Raw genomic sequence first — 22,154 nt, forward strand, 5'->3', positions numbered from 1 at the left:
CACACATCTCAGGGCCCGCCCACGACGTAAATAACTTCGTTTCGTCTTCGTCGTCGCGTAAGTAACAACAACGGTGGTGGTGGTTATTAAAAAGAATGTCCTCCTTAAAAACCAAAGCAGCGCAACACATCTCTCGGGAAATTCAAGCCACCGCGGTGCGACGGAATACCAATCGTACGTTTCTTTATTCTCTTCTTAATCATCACACTGACCTGCACGTCTTCTTAAAACAACAGTCTATGAACTCGCGAAAACGATGCCTGAATACGGCGTCGGGCAAAGGTTTACCAAAATCTATTGGCAACAACAAGAACAAGAGGAGAGCAAAAGAGTATTCCCAGGACCGACGTTTTGGACGTTGACGAAAATATTACCAAAAGCGAACGGTCGCACGGGTCATTGGGCGTACGGGATTTTAACCTGGAAAGGGAGGCAACGCATGACGGAGGAGAAAATTACCGGGACGCACAAGACGGTGTGGAAAGTAGTCGACGAGGTTAGAGAAGATGGGTTAGATAAAAGAGGGATGGGAGACGACGGGTTGAAGTTAGCGTTGCCGGAAAAAGAGGAGGAAGAAGAAGTAGTAGTAGGAGGAGGAGGAGAAGAAGAAGCTCAAAAATAGGTAGCAAAGAAAGAAAATGTATTATTTAGTTCGTTATTAAAATCTAATGGTGTTCATCATGTCGTCGTTGTTATTGTTGTTGCTATCGCGATCGCGATCCTCGTCGTCGTCGAGGTAAACTCTCTCTTCCGCTCCGTCTTCGAGCTCTAAACTGCCGCTGCTCACGAACGGATTTGCCGCCGCGCCTCTCGCCTGTCGTCTCTCGTTCATTTGTTCAATCACTCGCGATTTCAACTTTTCACTTTCTACTTTTATGTCTACGCTGACGCCTTCGTTCGCCGCCGCGAACTGTTCTCTCAACGTTTGATGCAACTGACTCAAATCGTCTTGCTCGGAGGAGACGTACGCCGTGTATTTGCTTGCTCTTCGGGCGACAATTTTCCTTCGGCGATTGACCACGTGCATGCGAAAGAAGCACGCCAAAAAACCTAACACGGTGCACGAGAGAATGAAATAGAAAAACCCGCCTCCTCCGTCTCTGGCGTCGATCAACGACCCTTTCTCTTGCACCGCGATTTCCTCGGCGTATAAAATCGCGTCCAAGTTCGGGTAGTTTTCCTTTACAGACGCGTACCCCTGAGTATATAACTCGCCTCGTCGCGGCCCGTCGCACCTAAATCCTAGACTTTGCGTCTCGTTGCACATGGTCGCGTCTTTCATCTCTCCGTACCCGGAATACAACTTCTCCACGATATCCATCCCTTCCGTGACTTCCGCGAACGGCACGCACTTTTTATCCAAGTCTTCGCTGTTGTCTCTCATGTTGACGAAAATTTCCGACGTTCTATCGTGGTACATTTCATCACCACTACTAGTATTATTACTACTGCTGCTATGTCCTAAACTCGTCCCAAACGCGACCCATCCTCTCTTATTACTCGTCGTCGTTTCCAACGTCTTCTCCGACTCGTCCGCGAGGACGCACCCGCTCGTCTCGTTTCGATCCGGATCGTACACTCGCGCCAAACTCGGTTCCGCCGCGATCCCAAACTGTACCCCGTACCCAGTTAAACTCCTATACACTAAACTCTTCCGGTAAAAGTGTTCGTTGACTAAACCTCGAAACCGGTCGAACGCGTTGGGCGCGAGCGCTCGATACGCTCGGACCGTAAACGTGCCTTTTGTTGTGGTGAATTTATAATCCGCTCGAAGTAACGTTTTTTCCGTGGATTCTGAGACGTATTTCGCGTCCAACTCGGGAGGTTTGCAGACTAACGGTGTTGTGGACGCTGCTTCTTCTGTGCACGCGATCGGGTGTTCTTCTTCTTCTTCTTCTGTAGTGCTTCCAAAGGTATTCCCGCTCATCTTTCACAAGAAGTTTCCCGTTAAAGACAAAAGAGAGAGGCAATTACAACACACTCTATTATACGCTCTCTCCTTTGAATACGCAGAAAAGAACGCGCTAAACACACACACACACACACTTACGCGCGTAGTATATATACCGCGTGTTATATTTCGACGAGAGACCACACAGAAAGAGCGGAGAAGAGCGAGGGTAATGGGGCACACCGAGAGAGAGAGAGAGATGCTTTCCCTTTCTTACAAGGCATTATAGGGTTGGAAACCCTAAGCAGAAAACTCGTGGTCAAAAAGCCGCCAAGCAATCCTTTTCCTCACACGTGTTTTGTTCCATCAGAGAGAGAGAGAGAGTTGGAGAGACGAGAGACGAGAGACGAGAGAGGGATACGCACACGGACACACACACACACACACACAGAGAGAGAGCGTTTTTAAAGAGAGAGTGAGAGAGAGAGACGGTGTGTTATTGTGCGCGCGTGAGAGTTACAAGAGAGAGAGAGAGATTGACGCTTTTTTCTTTCTTCTGTGTGACGGACGAACTTATCCAAAAACGAGAGAGAGGAGTTCTAGAAAAAGATGATGTCGCCGCTTCTTTCCGGGTCGTCTTCGACGACTTTGACTTCGGTTGGTTCGTTCAGCAGTAAAGGAGGATGCGCGATGACGACGATCGTGTCGCATTCGAGGAGTACTCGAGTCACCGCATCGTCGTCGTCGAAATCATTTCCATTGCCTCGAGGGAAAGCGACGTCGACGACTAATCCGATGAAAGTCTTCATTGTCTTTGCCTCCAGAAAAGACACGCCTCCTCCCTTTACGACTAAAGCGGCGACAAAAACAACTCGCTTGAACGCAGTTCTGGAACCCGAGCAGCAAAGACAACAAAACAACGGAGACAACATCAACGCCGAAAAGATGCCTTTGCAAGGAGTGAAAGGTGTAAAACGCTTGACGAAATCAGAACGCGAGAAAAATTCGAAAGATTACGAATGGGCGGCGTTGATTTCCAGCTGCGGAGTAACCTCTATTGCAATTACGGCGACGTATTTTCGATTGCTGAGGTCGTATAACTTGATGGACGACGTCGGTGGGGTGAGTGTTTTTCCGACGGCGGAGTTATTCGCGCAGTTGGCGCTGATCGCCGGAGCGGCGGTCGGGATGGAGTTTTACGCTCGATTCGCGCATAAATACTTATGGCACGACGTTTGGTGGTCCATGCCGATGAAATACAGGAAAGATTGGAACAAAAAGATTTGGTTGTTGCACGAGTCGCACCATTTACCGAGAGAAGGCGCGTTCGAGGCGAACGATATCTTCGCGGTGGCCAACGGCGTGCCGGCGTTTGTGTTGTGCTCGTACGGGTTTTTCACGCCGGGGGTGTACGGAGGGTTATGTTTTGGCGCCGGTCTTGGCATCACCTTATTCGGTATCGCGTACATGTACGTTCACGATGGGATGGTTCACAAACGATTTCCGACCGGGCCGTTGGGAAAACTTCCGTGGTTGCGAAGGGTCGCCGCGGCGCACACCATCCACCACACCGAACAGTTCCAAGGCGCGCCGTGGGGGTTATTTTTAGGCGAAGACGAATTGAGTAAACACCCGGGCGGTATCGAAGAACTCGACAAAGTCTGTTTAGCCAACGACAGAGCGGATAAACGACGCGAAATGGAGTGTTTAGCGGCTGGGTTTTCCAACGCCGAGCAGTGCGACGTCCCGATCCATCTCTCCGTCGGATCTTCCAAGGATGACTATTTAGTCGTTTCCCAAGACGAAACCGAGTTAGGAATCAAAGCCGGATTACACATTCCAAGTCAAATAGAATCGCCGCAGTGCGTGATCACCGAAGACGGGAAGCGAATCAACGAATCCTTAAAAAGCGTCGTTTCCGAAGCCAAAGAATAAGACTAATAAGAATACTAATATGTAAAGAGCGAGCGAGCGAGCGAGCGAGAGAGGAAGCAAACCCCAGCAGAGCGCGAACCGCATCACGCAAAGCGCCCGCGGCAAAGAGAACGCCGCAAAAGGGTAAAGTTTTGCGCCTATCCATAGAAAAAAGAAGTAAGAACGCAGCAAACGCACCTTGTTAAGCAGCAGCGAAAGAGAAAATGAACTATGTAATATATAAAATCGATATATAAAGATATAATACACGCGTAAATCGAGCCCCCTACGTGTTTAGGGTGTACTAAACCCTAACAAGTAAGTCGTTCTCTCTCTCTCTTCTTCATCTCTTCATTTCATTCAGGATTGAACGCGCCCTTGCAAAATCAAAATGTTCTCCGCTTCTTCCGCGATGACGATGACGCAATCGTCCTCGTTTTCCCTCATGAAGGCTCCCGCGAGTTTTTGCAACGCGAAACAACAAAAACATAAACATCAAAGGAAGGAGATAAAAAGAAATTTTTGCGTCCCCGTCAGCAGCACGATTCTCGTGAAGGAAAACGACGACGAGACATCGAAACCAACGACGACGAGAAGAAGAGACGCGGTCCTTTTGGCATCGTCCGCCGTGTTCTACGCGTTGCCGTCTTTCGCGTTCGGAGGTGGGAAAAAAGAAGAGAAACCAGACCCGACCGCGGCGAAGAACGCGAAGAAAGCTGCCATTTTGGCTGCCGCGAGAGCGAAAGCGGAAGGGCAAGCCGCGAAACAACAAGCGATATCGCAAGAAGAGTCGGAAGCGCCGAAGAAGGAGTTACAATCGGCGGCGTTTTTTGATGCCAGCAATTCAGGCGCAGGGGTGAGAGGTGGAGGCGCGGATGCGAGCAACACGTACGAGGTCGTGAAAGAGGCCGAACCGGCGGCTCCGGCGCCGTCTGAACCGGCGGCGACGACTCCGCCAGAAGCGCCCGCCGAAGCGGAGGAATCCGGAGGCTTCAGCTTACCGTCCGTCAGCTTACCGTCCGTCAGCTTACCGTCCGTCAGCTTACCGTCCGTCAGCTTACCGTCCGTCAGCTTACCGTCCGTCAGCTTGCCGAAGTTGCCGTTTTAATACATTTATAATACTACAGTACCATACCATACAATACGACATGTTACGACGTGTTCTTTTCTCCTCAGAACAAACAGACCTTTTATGGCTCAACTGATACTCGACACCAAAAGCCATCGAGGACGACGACGAGGACAACCGCGACGAGTATTTATTCCTCTCCTATCGCTCGTACTCGTCATACTCTACGCGAACTACCGGGTTTTCGACGTGCTGACGCAGATTGTATCCTCTCCGCCGCCGGCAAAAGGGAAAACCGATTTGGAAAATTCAAAAACTGATGAAACCAACGAGAACAAAACCGAAGATGAATCGATGACGATGACGATGCCTGCGATTGGATTCGGCACGGCTGGGTTAGGTTTGGAGACGAAAGAGAGCGTCAAAAAAGCCTTACAAGTTGGGTACAGAATGATAGACACGGCGCAAGCTCCGGAGTGGTACCGGGAAGATTTAGTTGGGTTAGCCATAGAGGAGAGCATAAACGTGGTGAAGAGAAAAGACGTGTTCGTGACGACGAAAATCCATCCTAGACATTTAGGCAGGAAAGGGATGGATATGATTGAAACTTCGTTAACAAACTTAAGAACGACATACGTAGATTTAGTTTTGTTGCATTACAGCGAGTGTTGGGGGAATTTGTGTTCGCGAGGGGAAGTCGTTCCGGGGACGTGGAAAGAGGCGTACAGAGAGCTCGAACGGTTAGTCGTGGAGTTTAAAGTCGCGCGGTTTATTGGCGTCTCGAATTTCAACGCGAACGCTCTGGAAGAATTGCACGCGTTTGCAAACGTGCAACCGTTGGTGGTGCAAATGCGTTCCGACGTCTTCGCGCAAGATCAGAGGACGATGGACGTGTGCGCGAAATACGGGTGGCGATTCGAAGCGTATTCCTCTTTAGGCGGTCAGTGGTGGCAGTATAAAACCAACCCGGTGTTGAATAACGACGTCGTGAAAATGATTGCTGCGAGATATAACGTCTCGCCTGCATTGGTCGTCCTCAATTACGCCAAGAACGTGTTGCATCAAACAATCATCCCGCGAAGTCGAGATCGGAAGCACATGGAAGATAGTTTGTTGAGGTTAGATTCGTTCGAGTTAGACGACGAGGAAATCGAAAGTTTGAAGGCTCTGGACGGGAAAGTACCTTCGAAAGATTAGAAGAAGTAGTGTGTAGGATTTTTAGGGCTCTAAATTCGTATAGCGGCAATGAATGTGTTTTGTTTTACAACATGAAATGAATCATCTATCTATAAACTAATATTAATCTTCTTTTTACAACTTCAGCTTCTTCTTCGCCGGTTCGTCTTCTTTATCGACCCTCGCGGTTTCGGCGAATGCATTATCGATCTTGACTTGACTCAACTTCTCCGCGCTTTGCTTCGCCACCACCTTCGCGAACATGCTCTTGATATCCTGCGTGTTCTTCTTCGCCACCGCGACGACTTCTTTTACGCACGCGTCGCCTTGAAATTCGATTTTTCCCATCTCCGGAGTCACCGGATACCACTGCAAATCTTCGCCTTTCTCGATGACGCCTCCTCCTCCTCGATGGGTAGTAGTTTCATCGTCCTTCAAAAACGATGCGATACGTTTCGTGTTATCCGTCAGCCACGTCTTCACCGCTTCTTTTTTTAACATCACCGGCATCCGGTCGTGCAACCAACTCAACCTCGTCCCTTTCGAGTCTCTCGTTAACAAACTCGTCGTCCTTAATATCTCGCCGCCGCCGTCGCAAAAATCGTCTCCTTTGTACGTGTCCATAACCGCGCACACGCACAGCAATTCCCCGTCTTTTCTCGACACGTAATACGGTTGTTTCCCCATTTTGTCCTTCTTCCATTCGTAAAAGCCGCGAATCAAAACCACCGCCCTTCCTCTCCCTTTATCTTTCGCGTTCGCCTCTGTGCACCTGTTGAACATCTGTCTTTCTAAAATCGTTTCCGAGCGACAGTTAAACGCCACGTAATGATCTCTCTTCCTATCGTACGTAGATTTCTTGTACGATGGAATCAATCCGAATCGTGTCGTCCACACCTCGTCTTCCGCGACGAGCGTTGCGACCGTTTCCGACGGCGCGCAGTTACGCAACTGAGCGTGCGCACCTTCGTTCACCCACGTCACGATTTTGACATCCTTTTCCTCCTTTTCCTCCTCGTCTTTATCTTCTTTCACAGCAGAAAAGAGTTTTTGGACGTCCTCGAGGGAAACGCGAGCGTTGACTCGTCCGCACATGATGATGATGTCTCTTCTTCTTCTTCTTCTTCTCCCGGTCGAGCAAACATCAACGGAGCATTTCTCTGCGGTACGTGAAAGAAAATTGCGTGGGGACCCCTTGAGTAGTTTAGGGTTGCTCATCAAACCCTAAATAAGAGAGAGGGGAAAATTTCTCGGAAGCTTGACTTTCCTCACTCTCCGTGGTCGCGCGCGCGCGCTCTTTCTAGAGAGAGAAAGAGAGAGAGAAGGAGAGACACGTAAAGATGTACTCGGAACCATCCTCCGAAAACCCGTTAAACGCGTGCACGTTTTGCGGCCGCCAACAGCTCAACAGTCGAGAGTACAATCACATTCGAGACACGTTGCATCAGCTCTCCCCGGCGGAGTTGGAAAATCGCGGGTTTTGTTTCGTCTGCTTGAACGAACAAAACATACTCTGGCAACTCATCACCGACCACGACGACATATTCCAAACGCACATCGTGTGCAAACTGAACGGCGCAGATTTGAAGTTCTTGAACCAAGCGAACAGCGAAAGCAGAGAGGCGATGAAGAGGAGCAAAAACGTCGCGTCCGTTCCCGGGAAGTTTAATGGTACGAATGCGTTACGGTTTGAGATCGAAGAGCGAATTCGCGAGAAACGCTTCGGATGACATTTTCATCTCATCATCTCGCCCCTTTTTCTTCTACGCATCATCAGATCTTCTCGTTTGATTTAATATCACGTTCTGTTTTGTTCGATTTTCAACTGACCACGTATCGTCTTCTTTCTTTGACTTCATCGTTCTTCTTTTATTACGCAGTGGGCGAGTTCTCGTCGAAAGAAACGCTCGAGTGGGCGTGGCAGCGATGGACGCGAGAAGAGGAGGAGTTCTGCTCTTTAGTGTGCGAGATTAACGATTTGGAGTTGCTGAAATGGGCGAGAGAGGAAAAACAGTGCAGGTGGGACGCGACGACGTCGTGGGAAGCGGCGAGTAAAGGGAACATGAAGACGTTGAACTACTTGTGCGAGGAAAATTGTCCGATGGACGAAAAGACGTGCGCGGAGGCGGCGGAGAACGGACACTGGGAAGTGTTGAAGTTTTTGAGAGAGAAGAAGAAGGTGCCGTGGGATCACAACACGACGAGCGCGGCGGCCGCGGAAGGGAACTTTGAGATGTTGAAGTGGTGCAGGCAAAGAGAATGTCCGTGGAACATCGGAACTTCGCGAGGCGCGTGTCAAAGCGGCCACTTGGAAATGTTGAAATGGGCGATGGCGAACGGTTGCATGGCGAACGAGACGACCACGAGCGAAGCGGCAGAGTATGGACAGTTGCAGTGCTTGATTTTCTTACGATCGCAAGGCGTCAACTGGGATTACCGCACGTGCAAGATGGCCATGAAGCACGGTCACCGCGACGTCTACGAGTACGCCGTGGAAAACGGGTGCCCGACGCAAGCGCCGGAACCGACGGCGACGCATCATCACCACCCACACCACCACCATTTCCACCATATCTTGGGCGGTGGTCCAGGGGGAGGTTTAGGAGGCGGTCCAGGCGCAAATGGCGGCGGTCCCGCCCCGGGAGGACACATGCAAATGTTGCAACAACAACAAGCCGCCGCCGCGATCGCCGCCGCGCAACAACAACAGCAAGAACAAGATGAAATGGAACTCGAGGAGTGGGAAGCAGAACTTCATTGATTGCGAGACTAAGTTAAGAGAGAGAGAGAACGCGGGTGAAAACTTGATTCTTTTTCTCTCGGAGAGATACAACCAAAGAGGAGGAATATTTAATTGAAAAACTCTTTACAACATAACACGAACACGAATAACACGACGACGACGATCAATAAAACAATGCATCGTTACCGAAGAAGCTCGTAAAAATAATAGAATACGCGAGATGTTCTCCACCACCGCCTCCGCCTCTTCGTTTCGTTTCCATCTTCCTCCTCGTCTTCCTCTTTCTCTTCGGGGGCGTTCCCCGCGTTTTTTATCCATTTCCAATTCGGAAGGAGGAGGAGGAGAAGAAGACAAACATCATGATTATCTGCGCCATCGATCGACCCCGGGCAGATACGAACGGACGAATTTGAAGCTCGAGCACGCGTGTTCGGACCATTACCCTCTGGATTTGTTTCGAGCGCAACTTTCGTTTGGTTTTAACGGTGGCAGTACCAAAAGCCTTTCAGGAGGGGAGTTGGGAACCAAAAGAGAACGAAATACGTCAGATGACGACGACGAGAATGTTGACGAGAATGTTGGAATCGAGATGTCCGTCATCCTCCCAGAGTCGGAAGAATTAGTGGCGAACGTATTCTCTGCTTTGGGAAAACCGGACGAGGATCCGCACTGGGCGGATGTGTGGCACGGCGGGATCGCGTTGAACGAATACTTGGTTTCGGACGAGAGCGGCGGCTCGTTAGTGCGAGGGAAGCGAGTGTTAGAGTTAGGTTGCGGCGTCGGGTTAACGGGTGTTTTGTGTGCGATGGAAGGAGCGAGGAAAGTGACCATGACGGATAGAGAGCCGTTCGCGTGTTATTGCGCGGCGGCGAGTGCGGTTGCGAATGGATTTGGCTCGGTGACGAAAGCGCTGGATGAAGACGCGAGCGTCGTAGACGGGTTGGCGCAGATGGATGTAGGTTTGTTAGAAGGTGTAGTCGATAGACGTAGCAGAAGTAGCCGAAAGTGTGAATGCATCGAGGCGAAGATTATGGATTGGTTCAAGTTGGATGAGTATCTCGTCAAAGAGCAGGATGATTTTGCGTACGACGTCGTCATCGCGTGCGATTGTTTGTATTGCGAAGAAGCCGTCGAAGCCGTGGCATCGATCGTATTTAAAGCCTTGTCGAGACGACAACAACACGGCGCCACGTCGTCGCCGTTTACGTTTCTCCTTGCCGATCCGCCGTCGCGATTCCCGCAAAACCACGAGAAGTTTCTCAAAATCATACGAGAGAAGAGCGGCGTGAAAGACGTAAAGAGGAAAGATACGCTGTTAGCAGTTCGGAATCCGTGTCAAGAGGATGAAGGCGAAATAATCGTCAAGATTTGCGAATATGCGTTCCGTTAGAACGTATGTCTGATGTATTTCTACATGCAATTTGTACTGCTGGTAGTATTATCTAGAATGTTAAGCGCTAAAATTTTAATTTATCATCTCGAAGTTTCGTACTCTTCCCTTCGGAGTCAATCATGTTCACGTCGTGCGCTTTGGCAATTTCCATAAACACTTCCATGGATAAATCAAACGAGTGCACAGCCGTCGTCCCTTTGACTTTATCAAAGTAGTGGTACGGAATCTTACTTCGACTCGGACGCCAATTCGAGAACCCGTACATGTCCACCGAGTCACACAGATTCAGCATGAACAACATGGCAAAGAAACCAGACATTGGTTTGCGCTTGTACGCACCTGGATGTTTCAGCTGCTCGACTGCTTTACCTTCCTTGACCAACTTTTCATTTTTTTCGCGGCGTTCCGCCGCGCGTCGTTGTTCGAGGACGTCTTTCAGCTGCAACCAAATACCGTAGCCTTTTACGGTGAAATCCGGCGAGGTCAACACCGGGACAACTGGAAGCTGTCCTTGCGCTTGCATCCGGAGGAGTTTCGGGTACAATTGATTTCTCAACGTGTGCAACACGGACTCATACATGACTAAGAACGCGTCGGTTTCTACAACCGGCGTTCTTTGCGTGATTTCTCGCGCCCAGTGAAAATTGATCATGTTAAACGTCGTCTTCGAGCCGACGTAATCGGTAAATCGACCGCCAACCGGGGCGTTGTTCATTCGTAAAACCGCATCGTGCGCGTCGATATCTTTCCCATGTCTCGAGGTGAGTAAAGCTCCACCGTTACCGACAACTGCACACGTCTTGTACCGCCACGACGGATCGCGAGGTGGTAACGCGTCGTAGAGGTGTTTTGTGATGCGAAATGTTAAACCACGCGTTCCGGGCGGTTTTGAGCGCAACGCTTCTTCCAAACCAGCGCCGGCGGTTTCAATTTTCATGTGTTGCTGTTGTTGTTGTTGCTGCTGCAATTCATCGCTACTATCACCACCAAGTCCGAATCCAACGTCGTCGCTTTCGTCAATCACCGTCTCGGCTTCAGCCGCTAAGGCTTCCACATCCGCATCCGCCGCGCCTTCGCCCCCCCCGCTATTTCTATGTCTCAACAACCTCCTCCGTCTTCTACTATTTGCCGTCGCCTCCATATCCGCCTCTCCAACGCTCTTCCAATTCGGCAAATCCTGCGCCATGCCGACTTGCGTCACCGCGTACACTCTTCTATAATAGTTCATCCCGTCCACTCTCGGCGTCGGATCGTACTTAAATATCCCTCGGTGCGTCAACAAAGGAACCGACCCGTTAAAATTCGCCTCCAAAGCCGTCCTCTCGCTCCCTGGTTGGTCCACATCGAATGGAAGCTTCGAAACGAGCCATCCTCGGGCGAGATGCGGCTTATTCCCCGTCGCCGCGGTTATCGTCGCGACCGGATCCTCGTTACGTTCCGCGCTCGTCGTCGTCGTCGTCGTCTCGCTACCGCTACTCCTATTCTCCTCCTCCGTCTCATCTAAATGCGCGTCCACCGTCGACTGCGGTAAATCGTGCGCAATCACCGCTTCTCGTTCGTGTTCGCCTTCTTCCTCTCTTCTTCTTTCGTTCCCGTGGTTTTCCTCCTCCTCCTCCTGAAACGTCGTGTGTTGATGAAACTGAGCAAAGTGCTTCACCTCGTCCAAAACATTTTTCTTCGTCTTCGAAATCGTCGTTTCAGAGAGAAAGCCGCCGAGTTTACGTCGAATTCGCACTCTGAACGTGATTGTCTTCTTCCCCGAGGAGTTTGAGGTGGTTTTGAGGCAGACGCCGACGAGAAAGACGAGGCACAGAACGACGACGAAAATGCGAAAATTGGTTCTCTTCTTTCCCCGCGAAGGAGGATGATGAAAGAAAGACGACCACCCGAAAGCTGATGACGACGTTTTGAGGTTCGCTTTTGGCGTCACCGCCATCTTTCGAGGAATGGGGTGACGTGATTTCCAAAGGTGTTTTTGTTCTTTTCGCGTTTTTGTCGTCGTCGGGAGGGGTGAGAATTTGTGAAGTAAAACGCAGGTGTGTGAAGCGAGAAAAGACGCGAGCGATGGTATATATGGTATATATATTCGCTATACGACGAGTGCATAACAGTCGGTGCTAGGCTAAAAAGGTAAGTCTCTCTCTCTCTCTCTACATTATTCGGTGATCACTTTCGTCCCCAACCCTTTGAAATCCCCTTTCTGGACGTCTTCGCACACCGTCACGTACGAGTACATCTCCTCGTCGGCGTCTTCGTTGTCGTTTCTTCGTCGAGAGATTTGGACGCGAATGCGCTTCGGGACGTTGCGAATGCCTTTGGACCAAACGGCTTTGTTTAATTTCACGTCCACGCGGACGTCGGACGTTTTCATCATCTTTTGCGCGAACGTTTTGATCTGTGTTTGGTAATACAAGAGGTGAAGGGAGTTTTGAGTCAGTTTTTGTTTAGGGTGTTTTGGGGTCTTGCACCGGAACACAATTTTCCCTCATCTCTCTCTCTCTCTCTCGGTCGCGTCGCCCGAAGAGCACGAACGAACGCGCACCACGCGCAAATACGCGACAAACGCGCAAATAAATACACCGCGTGTACGTTTCGCGCGTTTCGCGCGTCTCTCGCAAGTCGTAACAGGATCCATTTTTCGAGATTTCAAGTCTGTTTTTACGCAAAAATTTACGCGTCTACGAAAGGAAAAACAAAAGGAGCAAATTTGCGCGTAGAAGAAAAGCATTTTCGGAAATCACGCCGAACGAGCACGTACCGCTTTCACCGCGCGCGGAGCTCTCTTCTTAAAAGTCACTCCGTGCGTCGCTTTGCCCAAGTTGATGGTGTATTCTCTCGTGACGACGTCGTCGGCACCCATTATGTCTCTATGCGTTTCACGAGTTGTGGTTTTGTCTAAAAGTGGAGAAATTTCTCTTTGCTTTCTTTTCGGAGGTCTTTGTGTTAGGGTGTAGGGTTTAGTTGGGTTGCCTCTCGAACTTTACGCTTCGACTATCTATTCGCTATACTCGTCGTCTAAATCGTCGTCGTCGTCGCTACTGCTAAAGGCTAAAGCGCCGGCGGGGATGCTTTTCTTTGTCTTATTATTCTTCTTCTTCCCTTTGGGTGGGTTCTTCGCTTCTCCTCCTCCTCCGCCGAGGAAGCCGTTTTCTTCTTCTTCTTCGTCGTCGTCGCCCGACGCGTCGAGGTCGTTTTCTTCTTCGTCGTCGTTTTCTTCTTTGCGGCGGAGCTCTTCGGGCTCGACGAAACCTCGAGAGACGCGCATTGCCGTGGTGGTGCCGTCCGAGTCGATGGTGACGACGATGATGGATTCGTAGGGTGCGGTTTGTTCTTCTTCTTTTCCTTCTTCTTTTACATTTTCCTCGATGTTTCGTCGATGGTTTCGTTCATTTTCTTTCTCGTCTTCTTTCAAAGGCAGTTCCGCGGCGGTGCCTTTCTCCTCTTCCATCGCCAAAGCTATCAAACCCGCCTTCTCCTTCGCCTCCGGCTGCTCTTTCAAAGAAGGATCCGCTAACCTCTCCAAACCATCTCCGTTCGCCACCGCCTCTAAAAACGTCTCGTCGACGACGCCTCTGTTCAGCGCGAACGCGTACGCTTTCGTCTTCGCTCTCGCTCTTCGCTTCGCGCCGTTGCCGACGTTTCCGTCCCTCTTGTTCCTCGTTGTTGTGTTATTCTTTGTGTTTCTCTTCTTCGTTTCCTCCGGTTTCGGATTCGGTTCGCACATCAAACACAACAAAGGCGGTTGTTGTTGTTCATCTCGTCTGCGCTTTCCTTTTCCTCCTTCCTCCTCCTCCTCCTGCTCGCCGACAGTAAACATTTCACACCTCGGCGTGCACTCCAACCATAAACCTGATCGCATCAAACCTAAATACGCGCCGTATAAGTCGCTCGGCGTCGCCACCGCGCGTGAAAAGTCAATCTCATCCAACGACGAAACCGTTGTTGTCTTTGCGGTCGATGTGTTCACGAACGCACATCTCGAGATGAACTCGGGAAACGAGAGCAACGTTGTCGTCGCGTTCATATTCCGAGACGAGTGTTGTTTCCTTCTCCTTCGTTTCCTCCGCCTCTTTCTCCGAGCGTAGGCGAGATGTCACGACAACAACGGGTCGCGTGCCTTCTTTTCCGCGTTTCAAAGCAGCGCAGAAAGTGCCGCCGTGTCAACACTTTTCCCGGAGAAAAGATACGCTTTTTGCAGAAAAGGAAGCGAAAGAGGTCGCACACGACACGAATACGCATCATGCGCGAGAACAACAACACCACCACCGCGTCGCTCGCAGAACGAGTCAAACGCGCCATCCAATCGCGGAGAAAATTCATCGTCGAGAAGAAAAACGAGCTCGGGGAGAAATCCTTCCGGAGACTTCTCGAAACGGATTTACGCCTGAGCAAACGACAGTTGGACGAACCGACGGTGAAAGAGACCATCGGGAAACTGCTCCTCGAAGTGATTGAACGTGGAACGCTCGAGGAGGAGGACGATTTGGAGGAGGAGTCGGAGGAGGACGAGTATTCGGAGGAGGACGACGAAGACGACCAGGCAAAGGTGTTGGTAAAAAGGAAGCGAAAGAAGTCAGAGAAGCAACCAACTCGCGAGAGGAAGACGGAAACGGAAACGCCGAACGCGAAAGTTTCGAAACTTCGCAAACTGTGCAAAGATGCCGGAATTACGAAAGCGACGCACGTGTTCATGAAGTTTAAAACGAATTTGGAGCGAGAGGATGCGTTGGAGAAGTTGCTCGGGGAACGCGCGTTGGATATTCGCGCGACGGCGCGAGAGTTGGCGAAAGTCAAGGAGGACATCGAACGGGAAAAAGATCTGGAGGATATCGACGCGTCGAATATTATCGAAGGTGGGAGACGAAGGAACACGAGGACGCAGGTGAGTTATAAAGGTTTGGACGCGTCAGAGAGCGAGGAAGAGGAGGAAGAGGAGGAAGAGAGCGACGTGGAGATTGAGAGCGACTCGGACGAGGAACGGAAGAAGTTAAAGAAGAAGAAGAAGAAAGAGAAGAAGACTTTGAAGAAAAAGAGTAGCTCTGATAGTAATACGAACAACACTAGGCCCAAAAGTAACTTGAAAAAGACGCAGAAGAGTGCGTCGCCGAAGGCGTTCACCGCGGCGAGTTCGAGCGATGATGACGAATGATGACTGTGAGGTGCGCGCGCACGAGAGATATCAAATCTTTCTTAATATACAGCAACGGATAAAACTATATAAAGCATCTCTAACTACAAATTCTCTAATAACTACTTCGCCTCTTTTGTCTTTACCTTCTTCTTTTTCTCCTCTTTCTCCAATCGCTTCTTCTCCTTCAACTGCGCAATCTTTTCTTCGATGAATTTCCTCTTCAGCTTCTCTCTCGCTTCGACGGTTTCCATCTTCGCCTCTTCCCTCTCTCGCCTCGCCGCTTCCGTCTCTCTCGCCACGTCTTCAACCAACCGTCGCTCTTTCTCTCGCTTCTCCTCGTCTCTAAATTCTCGCGCTTCCCTTTCTTCGTCCTCTCTTCGCCGTTGCTCCCGAAATTCGTTCCGTTCTCGCTCTTCTTCGTCTTCGTCTTCGTCCTCTCTTCCCGCGTATCTGCGTCTCTCGTACGTGCTCCCAAAATCGTACTCGTACTCCTCCTTTTCCTTTTCCTCCAGTCGTTTCCGTCTGAAATCCATACAGTCGAATCCTTCTTTCGGTACTTTCATCGTCGTTCCTCCCAAATCGTCGTCTTTCGACAACTTTTCGTACAAACTCGCCTTCGTCTCCAACGTCGTTTTCTCTCTCTCCTCGTCTCTGACGTCTTTTAAATTCCGTTCACGAACGCCTTTATTCTCTTTCAATAATTCTCTCTTCTCTTTCGAAATTCGCTTCGTTGTTGGTCTTTTTCCTCTCGTCGTCGTTTCCGCTGTCGTTCCTCCCGCTGTTCCTGTCGTCGTTGAAGAAGGTTTACGAAACGCGGTTTCCGATTTCAATTTCGCCTTCTCCGCTTCTAAGAACACCAAAGAGGATTGGGTGATATTTTCGATCGGTTTCCGTTTCCGTGGGAGGAAAGAACCGGAAGCGAGCCATCCGAGGTTTTCGTTTTCGTTCGTCTTTTTGCGTTTCTGAGCAACGCTCTCGCTCGGAGCACTCGCGCGACTACTCATCAGTGTTAGTAGTATTCGGGGCGAAAGAATGGAGAAATGTGTTGACTTTTAATTGTATAAATAATCCTCACTTTTATATAACGCGCGAGAGAGAACGACCGGGTTCTCGTCGTCCTCTTCCTATTCCGCAAGGAAGCGAAGAATTATTATGTCGTTGTCTTCGTCGTTTCTTCCTCTCAAAATGATGTGCGTTCTCTTTCTTCTTTCTCTCTCCGTCTCTCTCGCAACGTACGAAGCGTTTCAACTGTTTTTAAAGCGGCACGTGTTGGGAATATTCTCCGTCCGTCTTTCGCTCTCAAACTTTCGCTTTCGGAGCGCAAACAGAGAGGCTCTTTATTCGAAATCGCGAAACGCACCCGTTCTTTACGTTCTCTCTCTTCCTCAAACTTCGCTCATGCGCTTTTTCTTCTCACGCAGTATATACGTCGTCCTGTCCGTGTGGATGATGCAAAAACTTGAGGTGACGGCTTCTCAAGAGACAAAAATTGCATTCGGAAGCTGCAACAAGCACCAAAAAATGAACGCGACTTCAATATGGACCTCGATCGAACGGACTAACCCGAACGCATTCATATGGCTCGGAGACGCGGTATACGCGGACACTCGGATTACGTTCGAGAAGAGGAAGTATTTTGGAGAGAAGTTCCACGCTGAAGCGTACGCGGCGGTGAAGCGGTTCCCGGCGTACGAGAGGCTGGCGAAGAAAGCGCGGATTTTAGGGACGTGGGACGACCACGATTACGGCATGAACAACGCGGGGAAACATTGGGAACACAAGGAAACGGCGAAAGAGTTGTTTTTAGATTTTTTGGACGAAGGGAAGGAGACGGAGCGACGGTTGGAAAGAGACGGGGTGTACGAGAGTTATTCCGTGTACGAGGACGACGAGGCGAAACGAGGCAGGGAGGTACAGATTCTATTGTTGGATACTCGGTGGAACTTCGTCGACGGATCGACGCCTGAAGATGGAGAAGCGGATATTTTAGGTCCAAAGCAATGGGAGTGGTTGGAAAAGGAGTTGATGAAACCGAGCAACGCGGAGGTGACGTTGATTGGGTCCTCGATACAAGTGTTCGCCGAGCTCAATCAGATGTATAAAGCGGTGAATTATAAAATCGCGAGAGAATTCGGGAAATCGATAGAGAATTGGGGTTCGTTTCCGTCGAATCAAAAGAGGTTAATGCGTCTCGTCTCCAAGGCAAAAGAGAGAAGGGTTATATTCTTATCCGGCGACGTGCACGTAGGGATGATTGACGTTCGAGCGCCCGGATGTCATTTACCGTACGAGAGCATAGACGCGACCAGTTCTGGAATCACGCACGTCGCGGTGGAAGAAGTCCGACCAAAATGGGTGACGTATTTTTACAAAAAGATGACGCCGTCGAAGTTCATGCCGAGATGGTGGTACCCGAAGAATATCGTTCCCGATATCTACATGGGGTTAAACTTTGGCGAAGTTTTAATACATTGGGATAAAAACAGCCTAGACGTGAACATCTTGGGCGAAAGCGGTGAAGTCGTCGTATCCAAGGAAGTCTTATTTTCCTCGCTCGAAGCGCCAAAAGGAGGAACGACGGCAGAGCAACCCACATACGAGGAATGTTTCCGCGAGCGTTCGATGTCCGATTTTCAAAAACAATGGACCTTTCACAAAGCGGCGTTTTTCATCGTGTTCCCGTGGATCGTAGTTTTGGGTTTCGGCCTTTGGGCGTGGTACGTACTCGTCGTAAAAACAATCTGTTGCAACCCGAATATAGGTCGACGAAAACGACGTTCGAAAATAGATTAAAAACAATGGCATGCGGTAGCAATACTAAATATTTGGATGTAGTAGCAATACTTCACTTTCATTTTGCAACGATACGATATATGATACACGTTACTAGTCATTTCTAATTTTTGTCTCTGCTATTTTAAAGCCTCGCGCTCACCTCTAAATCCTTCTTCAACTTCTTCACGTCCCCTCTCTTAATCTTCCAATCCCCACCACTGGTTTTCCCATCCGCACTTGGCGCTAAAAACCTCGGCACTTCTTTCGACGGATCCAAGTTATACGTCTCCCGAATCTCTCTCTGCGACATCCCCAATTTCGCCAAATACAAATCGTCAATCAACGTCTCCCCAGTCGTCCTCGCGTCTCCGCACAACTGCACCACGCAATCCGCCAATATGCTCGCTTTTCTCCACGTATCTCTTTCCCCTAACTTAAAATTCGTCGCCGCTAAACTTTCGATAATCGTCGCCGGCCACAACGCGTTCCCGGTAATATTCGATCCCTCGCCTTCCGCCGCCGCGCCGAGCGCGACCATGGACATCCCACATTTTGACATGTAATACGCCGTCTTCCCTGCATATTCCGTGTAACTCTTCGGTAACGGTGGTCCCATGCTCACGACTCTCCCCCACTTATTCTTCAGCATGTGTTTCATGCACTCTCTCGTCATGATAAACGCGCCTCTGGCGTTGATGCCGTTGATCAAATCATATTTGCTCGTCGGCGTGTCGATCATGTTTTGCCACCACAACGCGCTCGCGTTGTTCACTAATACATCTACTCTGCCGAAATGTTTCACCGTCTCTTCCACCGCTTTGACGCACGCGTCCGCGGATCGTAAATCCACCACCACGGGTAACGCTCGAACGTTTGGATATTTCGATTCGATTTCCGAGCAGACGGTGTAAATGGTTCCCGGTAAAGTCGGGTGCGCTTGGACGGTTTTCGCCGCGATGACGACGTGACATCCACGACTAGCTAACGCCAAAGCGACTTCGCGCCCGATACCTCGGGAGGCGCCGGTGATTATGGCCACTCTGTTCGTCAAGTCTGGGGCGGAGGGAAGTGGCATTTGAGGGAGAGATATTAAGTGACGTCGTCTCGTTATCCAAAACTCCTTTCAAGTCTTGTGAAAAATGGGAGAAAAATTGTACGTATCGCGCAAGATGTTTTGTATTTATCACACGGCATATTCCTACTAAAAACTCTCTCTCCAACAGCGTTCGTTATTATTATTCAGTCGTTTCCATCGGCGAGGACCCGGATGATGGTGATGATGATGCTCTGAGATTTTCGTCCTCTTCGCTGAGCGGCGACAAACCGCTCCCGCTCGTTCTCTTACGTAAAAGAGGCGAGACGGAAACGTTTTGACCGGCGGCGATTTGCGCGAACACGTGCGAGGATAACGCGTTGACGTCGATGGCGTTATCGGTGTTGTTCGTGGAGAGTTGAGTGAGAAGTTGTTGGAGTTGTTGCATGCTCAAACCGCCGGCGCCGTTGTTCGCTTTTTCGGCGTCGTCGGAGGAGGTGCTCGTGTTCAAACTCGCCGCCGCTTCTTCCGGGCGTAAATACGGGTGTCTGAGAATATCTGGAACCTCTATTCTATTCTCCACTCGCCGCTCTAAACATCGCTTCATTAAATCAATCAAGTGATCGTTTTTAACCGGTAACGGAGGGAATTCGATGGTATGGTTCGGGTCGGTGATTGCGTGGAGCTTTTGTACCAAGCCGTTTATTTTGCTAAACGGCGTGTGTCCGTATGCCATTTGGTATAAGATGCACCCTAACGACCAAATATCGCTGGCTCTTCCGACTGGAATCATATCGCCGTAGGCGGATTTTTGTCCGTTGAGAATAGCTTCCGGGGACATGTAATTGATGGTACCAACTTGATGGTCGCGAACGATGTTCGTGTGATTCGGCGCTTGGTTGTGATTGATAGCCTTCGCGATACCGAAATCGATAAGTTTCAGAGTTCCTTCGACGAAGAGAAAGTTAGCAGGTTTCAAATCCGAGTGCACGATTCGAGCTTCGTGTATAGTTTTCACCGCTTCGACCATTTGCTCGAAATAGAGACGCATGAAATTGTCGTCTACGAGTTGCGCGTGGCCGCTCTCCGCGCGTTGGCGCTCGCGCTTGTTCAACATTTTCGCTAAATCAATCTCCCCAAACTCCAAAACCACTAAGATTAACCCTTCGTTTGGACAGACTTCCGCGTCGACGATTTGAACGATGTTATCTTTCCCTCGAAGACGTTTCAAGAGTTTGATTTCATCGATGAAGCCATCCACGGTTTCCTTCTGCTTGCCTTGTAAACGAATCCTCTTCAACGCCATGATCTTCCTCTTTTGCGAGACGACTTTATATACCTTACACGTGCCGCCTTGGCCGATACACTCTAACTTGGCGTATCTCGCGCCATTCACGACTATATGTTGATCGTCTTCCCGCTTTAACGGCTGTTTGGAAGATGATGATGTTGGTTGCTTCTTGCTCACCGGCGCTTGCGCGTTCGATGTTGGATGCGCCGCCGAGGAGCTCGATTCATTCTTATTCTTACTACTATTACCTTCTGCTGCTGCTGTTAGTGTTGTTGCCATGACCGGTCGCGTGACCGTAGTTGTCGTCGTGGCTGATTTTTTGCTCGATTCTAATGCCGCCGCTAGTCGCGCGCGCAAACTTTCTGTTTTCTGAGCCGTGAGCGGATTATTATTATTATTGTTGTTGGTGGTGGTGATGGTAGGCGTCGCATGCGCGTGATTATTCCCCACTGTTGCTACCGTTGTGACCGTATTGCCAGCATTGGTGCGGTCGCCGCTCAAACTCGAACTCGTGGTGGATGTGTGATGATGCGTCGGTTGCGTCATCGTCGGTTGCTGAGAAGTCAAACACCCCGTGGTGGTGTTCATCAGCGTCGGATCGTGCACGTACCCACTCTGTCGCCGTCTCGCCGCGGTGTGCGACACCATCGGTTTCGAGTCAAACGTCAACGGTTTCATCGCCGACGGTGGTTTCTTCATCGCGCTCGTGGTATTGTTGCTCATCATTCTCGCCCCGCCGTGCAACGTCGCCGTTCTTCCGCCTTCCGTCACGTCTCTCACGTAGGGCGACGGAATCGCCGTCGTAAAATCAATATTCTTCCCTTGCACGTCTTCCAGCATAATCTCCAACGCCTCTTTCGGTTCACAATTCGCTTCTAACCCTTTCTTCAAGATTTTAATCGCTTTCTCGTCGCCTTTCAATTGCCCGCCAAACGCCGCCCACTCGCACCAAAAAATCGCGTGCGTCTGCCCGATGCCTTGCGACTTCAAAAACTTAAACGTATCTCTCGCGTCGTCCGTGTTGTGAACCATTTGTTGTCTCGCGTAACCTAAATACACTCTCAAATAATCTTCGTTCTTCGCGTTCCCACTTCTCGGCAGCGTTTTCGTCGCCAACTCGTACAACCGATACAGCGATACGCCGTTTCTCGATCCGGTCACCACGTTTACTTTCCCAGTCATTTTCTCCGCAAACATGCCTTCCTCCCCCTCTAAAAACTCCAACCACGCTTGCGGTGACGTCGGGTTCGCTCTCACCGCCGTCGCTCTTTCCACGCGACTCGATTTCTCTCTCCACGGCGTATCGCCTTTATGTTTCAAATACTCGCCTAAAACGCCTTCCCACGAGCCTCGGTCGCGCGAGGAGCGCACGTTGGTCGTGATGGTTTGCGTCATGTTTTCCCGCTGTCCTTGAGCGTTGTTCAAAGAGATGGTCGCAGTAGTAGAAGAACCACCACCGATTACTTTTGGAACGTAGTCGGATAAACCTTTATCTTTCTCGTCGTTCGTAGTATTCTTCGTTGTATTGGTCTCTTCTTCTTTGAAACTCTTCCCAACAAAATTCTCCTTGTTGTTGGTGGTGTTGTTCTCGTTGGTCGTGAACAAAGTTTGATTCTTTCGATCGTCGTAAACGCGACGATCGCGGTGACTGCTCATCGAGAAGAATCACACGTTCGTTGCGTGTATATTTGTAACGAAAAGAAGCGCGTTTTAAAAGAGCTTCTCGACCAAATCAATC

General features: G+C 50.0%; 16 protein-coding genes across 16 annotated transcripts; 8 read left to right on the plus strand and 8 right to left on the minus strand.

The window, feature by feature from the left end:
* Positions 1-256: 256 nt before the first annotated feature.
* Bathy11g02020 (predicted protein) lies at positions 257-584 on the plus strand (the record flags this gene model as incomplete). Its single annotated transcript, XM_007510092.1, has 2 exons — positions 257-510; positions 569-584. 2 exons carry the CDS (start codon positions 257-259, stop codon positions 582-584), a joined length of 270 nt encoding a protein of 89 aa, XP_007510154.1.
* A 74-nt stretch (positions 585-658) lies between these two features.
* Bathy11g02030 (predicted protein) lies at positions 659-1,927 on the minus strand (the record flags this gene model as incomplete). The annotated part of the gene is made up of 1 exon (XM_007510109.1): positions 659-1,927. The coding sequence occupies one exon, from the start codon at positions 1,925-1,927 to the stop codon at positions 659-661; it is 1,269 nt and encodes a 422-aa protein (XP_007510171.1).
* Positions 1,928-2,581: 654 nt separating this feature from the next.
* Bathy11g02040 (beta-carotene hydroxylase) lies at positions 2,582-3,826 on the plus strand (the record flags this gene model as incomplete). The annotated part of the gene is made up of 1 exon (XM_007510153.1): positions 2,582-3,826. The coding sequence occupies one exon, from the start codon at positions 2,582-2,584 to the stop codon at positions 3,824-3,826; it is 1,245 nt and encodes a 414-aa protein (XP_007510215.1).
* A 391-nt stretch (positions 3,827-4,217) lies between these two features.
* On the plus strand, positions 4,218-4,913 carry Bathy11g02050 (unknown protein; the record flags this gene model as incomplete). Its single annotated transcript, XM_007510253.1, has 1 exon — positions 4,218-4,913. One exon carries the CDS (start codon positions 4,218-4,220, stop codon positions 4,911-4,913), a length of 696 nt encoding a protein of 231 aa, XP_007510315.1.
* An 84-nt stretch (positions 4,914-4,997) lies between these two features.
* Bathy11g02060 (predicted protein) lies at positions 4,998-6,071 on the plus strand (the record flags this gene model as incomplete). The annotated part of the gene is made up of 1 exon (XM_007510176.1): positions 4,998-6,071. The coding sequence occupies one exon, from the start codon at positions 4,998-5,000 to the stop codon at positions 6,069-6,071; it is 1,074 nt and encodes a 357-aa protein (XP_007510238.1).
* Positions 6,072-6,185: 114 nt separating this feature from the next.
* On the minus strand, positions 6,186-7,268 carry Bathy11g02070 (conserved hypothetical protein; the record flags this gene model as incomplete). The annotated part of the gene is made up of 1 exon (XM_007510079.1): positions 6,186-7,268. The coding sequence occupies one exon, from the start codon at positions 7,266-7,268 to the stop codon at positions 6,186-6,188; it is 1,083 nt and encodes a 360-aa protein (XP_007510141.1).
* A 122-nt stretch (positions 7,269-7,390) lies between these two features.
* Bathy11g02080 lies at positions 7,391-8,811 on the plus strand (the record flags this gene model as incomplete). The annotated part of the gene is made up of 2 exons (XM_007510276.1): positions 7,391-7,721; positions 7,931-8,811. The coding sequence occupies 2 exons, from the start codon at positions 7,391-7,393 to the stop codon at positions 8,809-8,811; spliced, it is 1,212 nt and encodes a 403-aa protein (XP_007510338.1).
* A 202-nt stretch (positions 8,812-9,013) lies between these two features.
* Bathy11g02090 (predicted protein) lies at positions 9,014-10,183 on the plus strand (the record flags this gene model as incomplete). The annotated part of the gene is made up of 1 exon (XM_007510329.1): positions 9,014-10,183. The coding sequence occupies one exon, from the start codon at positions 9,014-9,016 to the stop codon at positions 10,181-10,183; it is 1,170 nt and encodes a 389-aa protein (XP_007510391.1).
* Positions 10,184-10,250: 67 nt separating this feature from the next.
* Bathy11g02100 (glycosyltransferase, CAZy family GT29) lies at positions 10,251-12,122 on the minus strand (the record flags this gene model as incomplete). Its single annotated transcript, XM_007510334.1, has 1 exon — positions 10,251-12,122. The coding sequence occupies one exon, from the start codon at positions 12,120-12,122 to the stop codon at positions 10,251-10,253; it is 1,872 nt and encodes a 623-aa protein (XP_007510396.1).
* Positions 12,123-12,341: 219 nt separating this feature from the next.
* Positions 12,342-13,046, minus strand: Bathy11g02110 (predicted protein; the record flags this gene model as incomplete). The annotated part of the gene is made up of 2 exons (XM_007510165.1): positions 12,342-12,581; positions 12,945-13,046. 2 exons carry the CDS (start codon positions 13,044-13,046, stop codon positions 12,342-12,344), a joined length of 342 nt encoding a protein of 113 aa, XP_007510227.1.
* A 135-nt stretch (positions 13,047-13,181) lies between these two features.
* Bathy11g02120 (unknown protein) lies at positions 13,182-14,210 on the minus strand (the record flags this gene model as incomplete). The annotated part of the gene is made up of 1 exon (XM_007510072.1): positions 13,182-14,210. The coding sequence occupies one exon, from the start codon at positions 14,208-14,210 to the stop codon at positions 13,182-13,184; it is 1,029 nt and encodes a 342-aa protein (XP_007510134.1).
* A 66-nt stretch (positions 14,211-14,276) lies between these two features.
* On the plus strand, positions 14,277-15,335 carry Bathy11g02130 (hypothetical protein CHLNCDRAFT_135856; the record flags this gene model as incomplete). Its single annotated transcript, XM_007510110.1, has 1 exon — positions 14,277-15,335. One exon carries the CDS (start codon positions 14,277-14,279, stop codon positions 15,333-15,335), a length of 1,059 nt encoding a protein of 352 aa, XP_007510172.1.
* A 101-nt stretch (positions 15,336-15,436) lies between these two features.
* Bathy11g02140 (unknown protein) lies at positions 15,437-16,321 on the minus strand (the record flags this gene model as incomplete). The annotated part of the gene is made up of 1 exon (XM_007510107.1): positions 15,437-16,321. The coding sequence occupies one exon, from the start codon at positions 16,319-16,321 to the stop codon at positions 15,437-15,439; it is 885 nt and encodes a 294-aa protein (XP_007510169.1).
* Positions 16,322-16,502: 181 nt separating this feature from the next.
* On the plus strand, positions 16,503-18,110 carry Bathy11g02150 (predicted protein; the record flags this gene model as incomplete). Its single annotated transcript, XM_007510137.1, has 1 exon — positions 16,503-18,110. The coding sequence occupies one exon, from the start codon at positions 16,503-16,505 to the stop codon at positions 18,108-18,110; it is 1,608 nt and encodes a 535-aa protein (XP_007510199.1).
* A 124-nt stretch (positions 18,111-18,234) lies between these two features.
* Bathy11g02160 (short chain dehydrogenase) lies at positions 18,235-19,167 on the minus strand (the record flags this gene model as incomplete). The annotated part of the gene is made up of 1 exon (XM_007510313.1): positions 18,235-19,167. One exon carries the CDS (start codon positions 19,165-19,167, stop codon positions 18,235-18,237), a length of 933 nt encoding a protein of 310 aa, XP_007510375.1.
* Positions 19,168-19,327: 160 nt separating this feature from the next.
* On the minus strand, positions 19,328-22,072 carry Bathy11g02170 (predicted protein; the record flags this gene model as incomplete). Its single annotated transcript, XM_007510047.1, has 1 exon — positions 19,328-22,072. The coding sequence occupies one exon, from the start codon at positions 22,070-22,072 to the stop codon at positions 19,328-19,330; it is 2,745 nt and encodes a 914-aa protein (XP_007510109.1).
* Between the last annotated feature and the right edge of the window lie 82 nt (positions 22,073-22,154).

Source organism: Bathycoccus prasinos (assembly GCF_002220235.1).
Source record: "Bathycoccus prasinos genomic : Chromosome_11".
Taxonomy (NCBI): domain Eukaryota; kingdom Viridiplantae; phylum Chlorophyta; class Mamiellophyceae; order Mamiellales; family Bathycoccaceae; genus Bathycoccus; species Bathycoccus prasinos.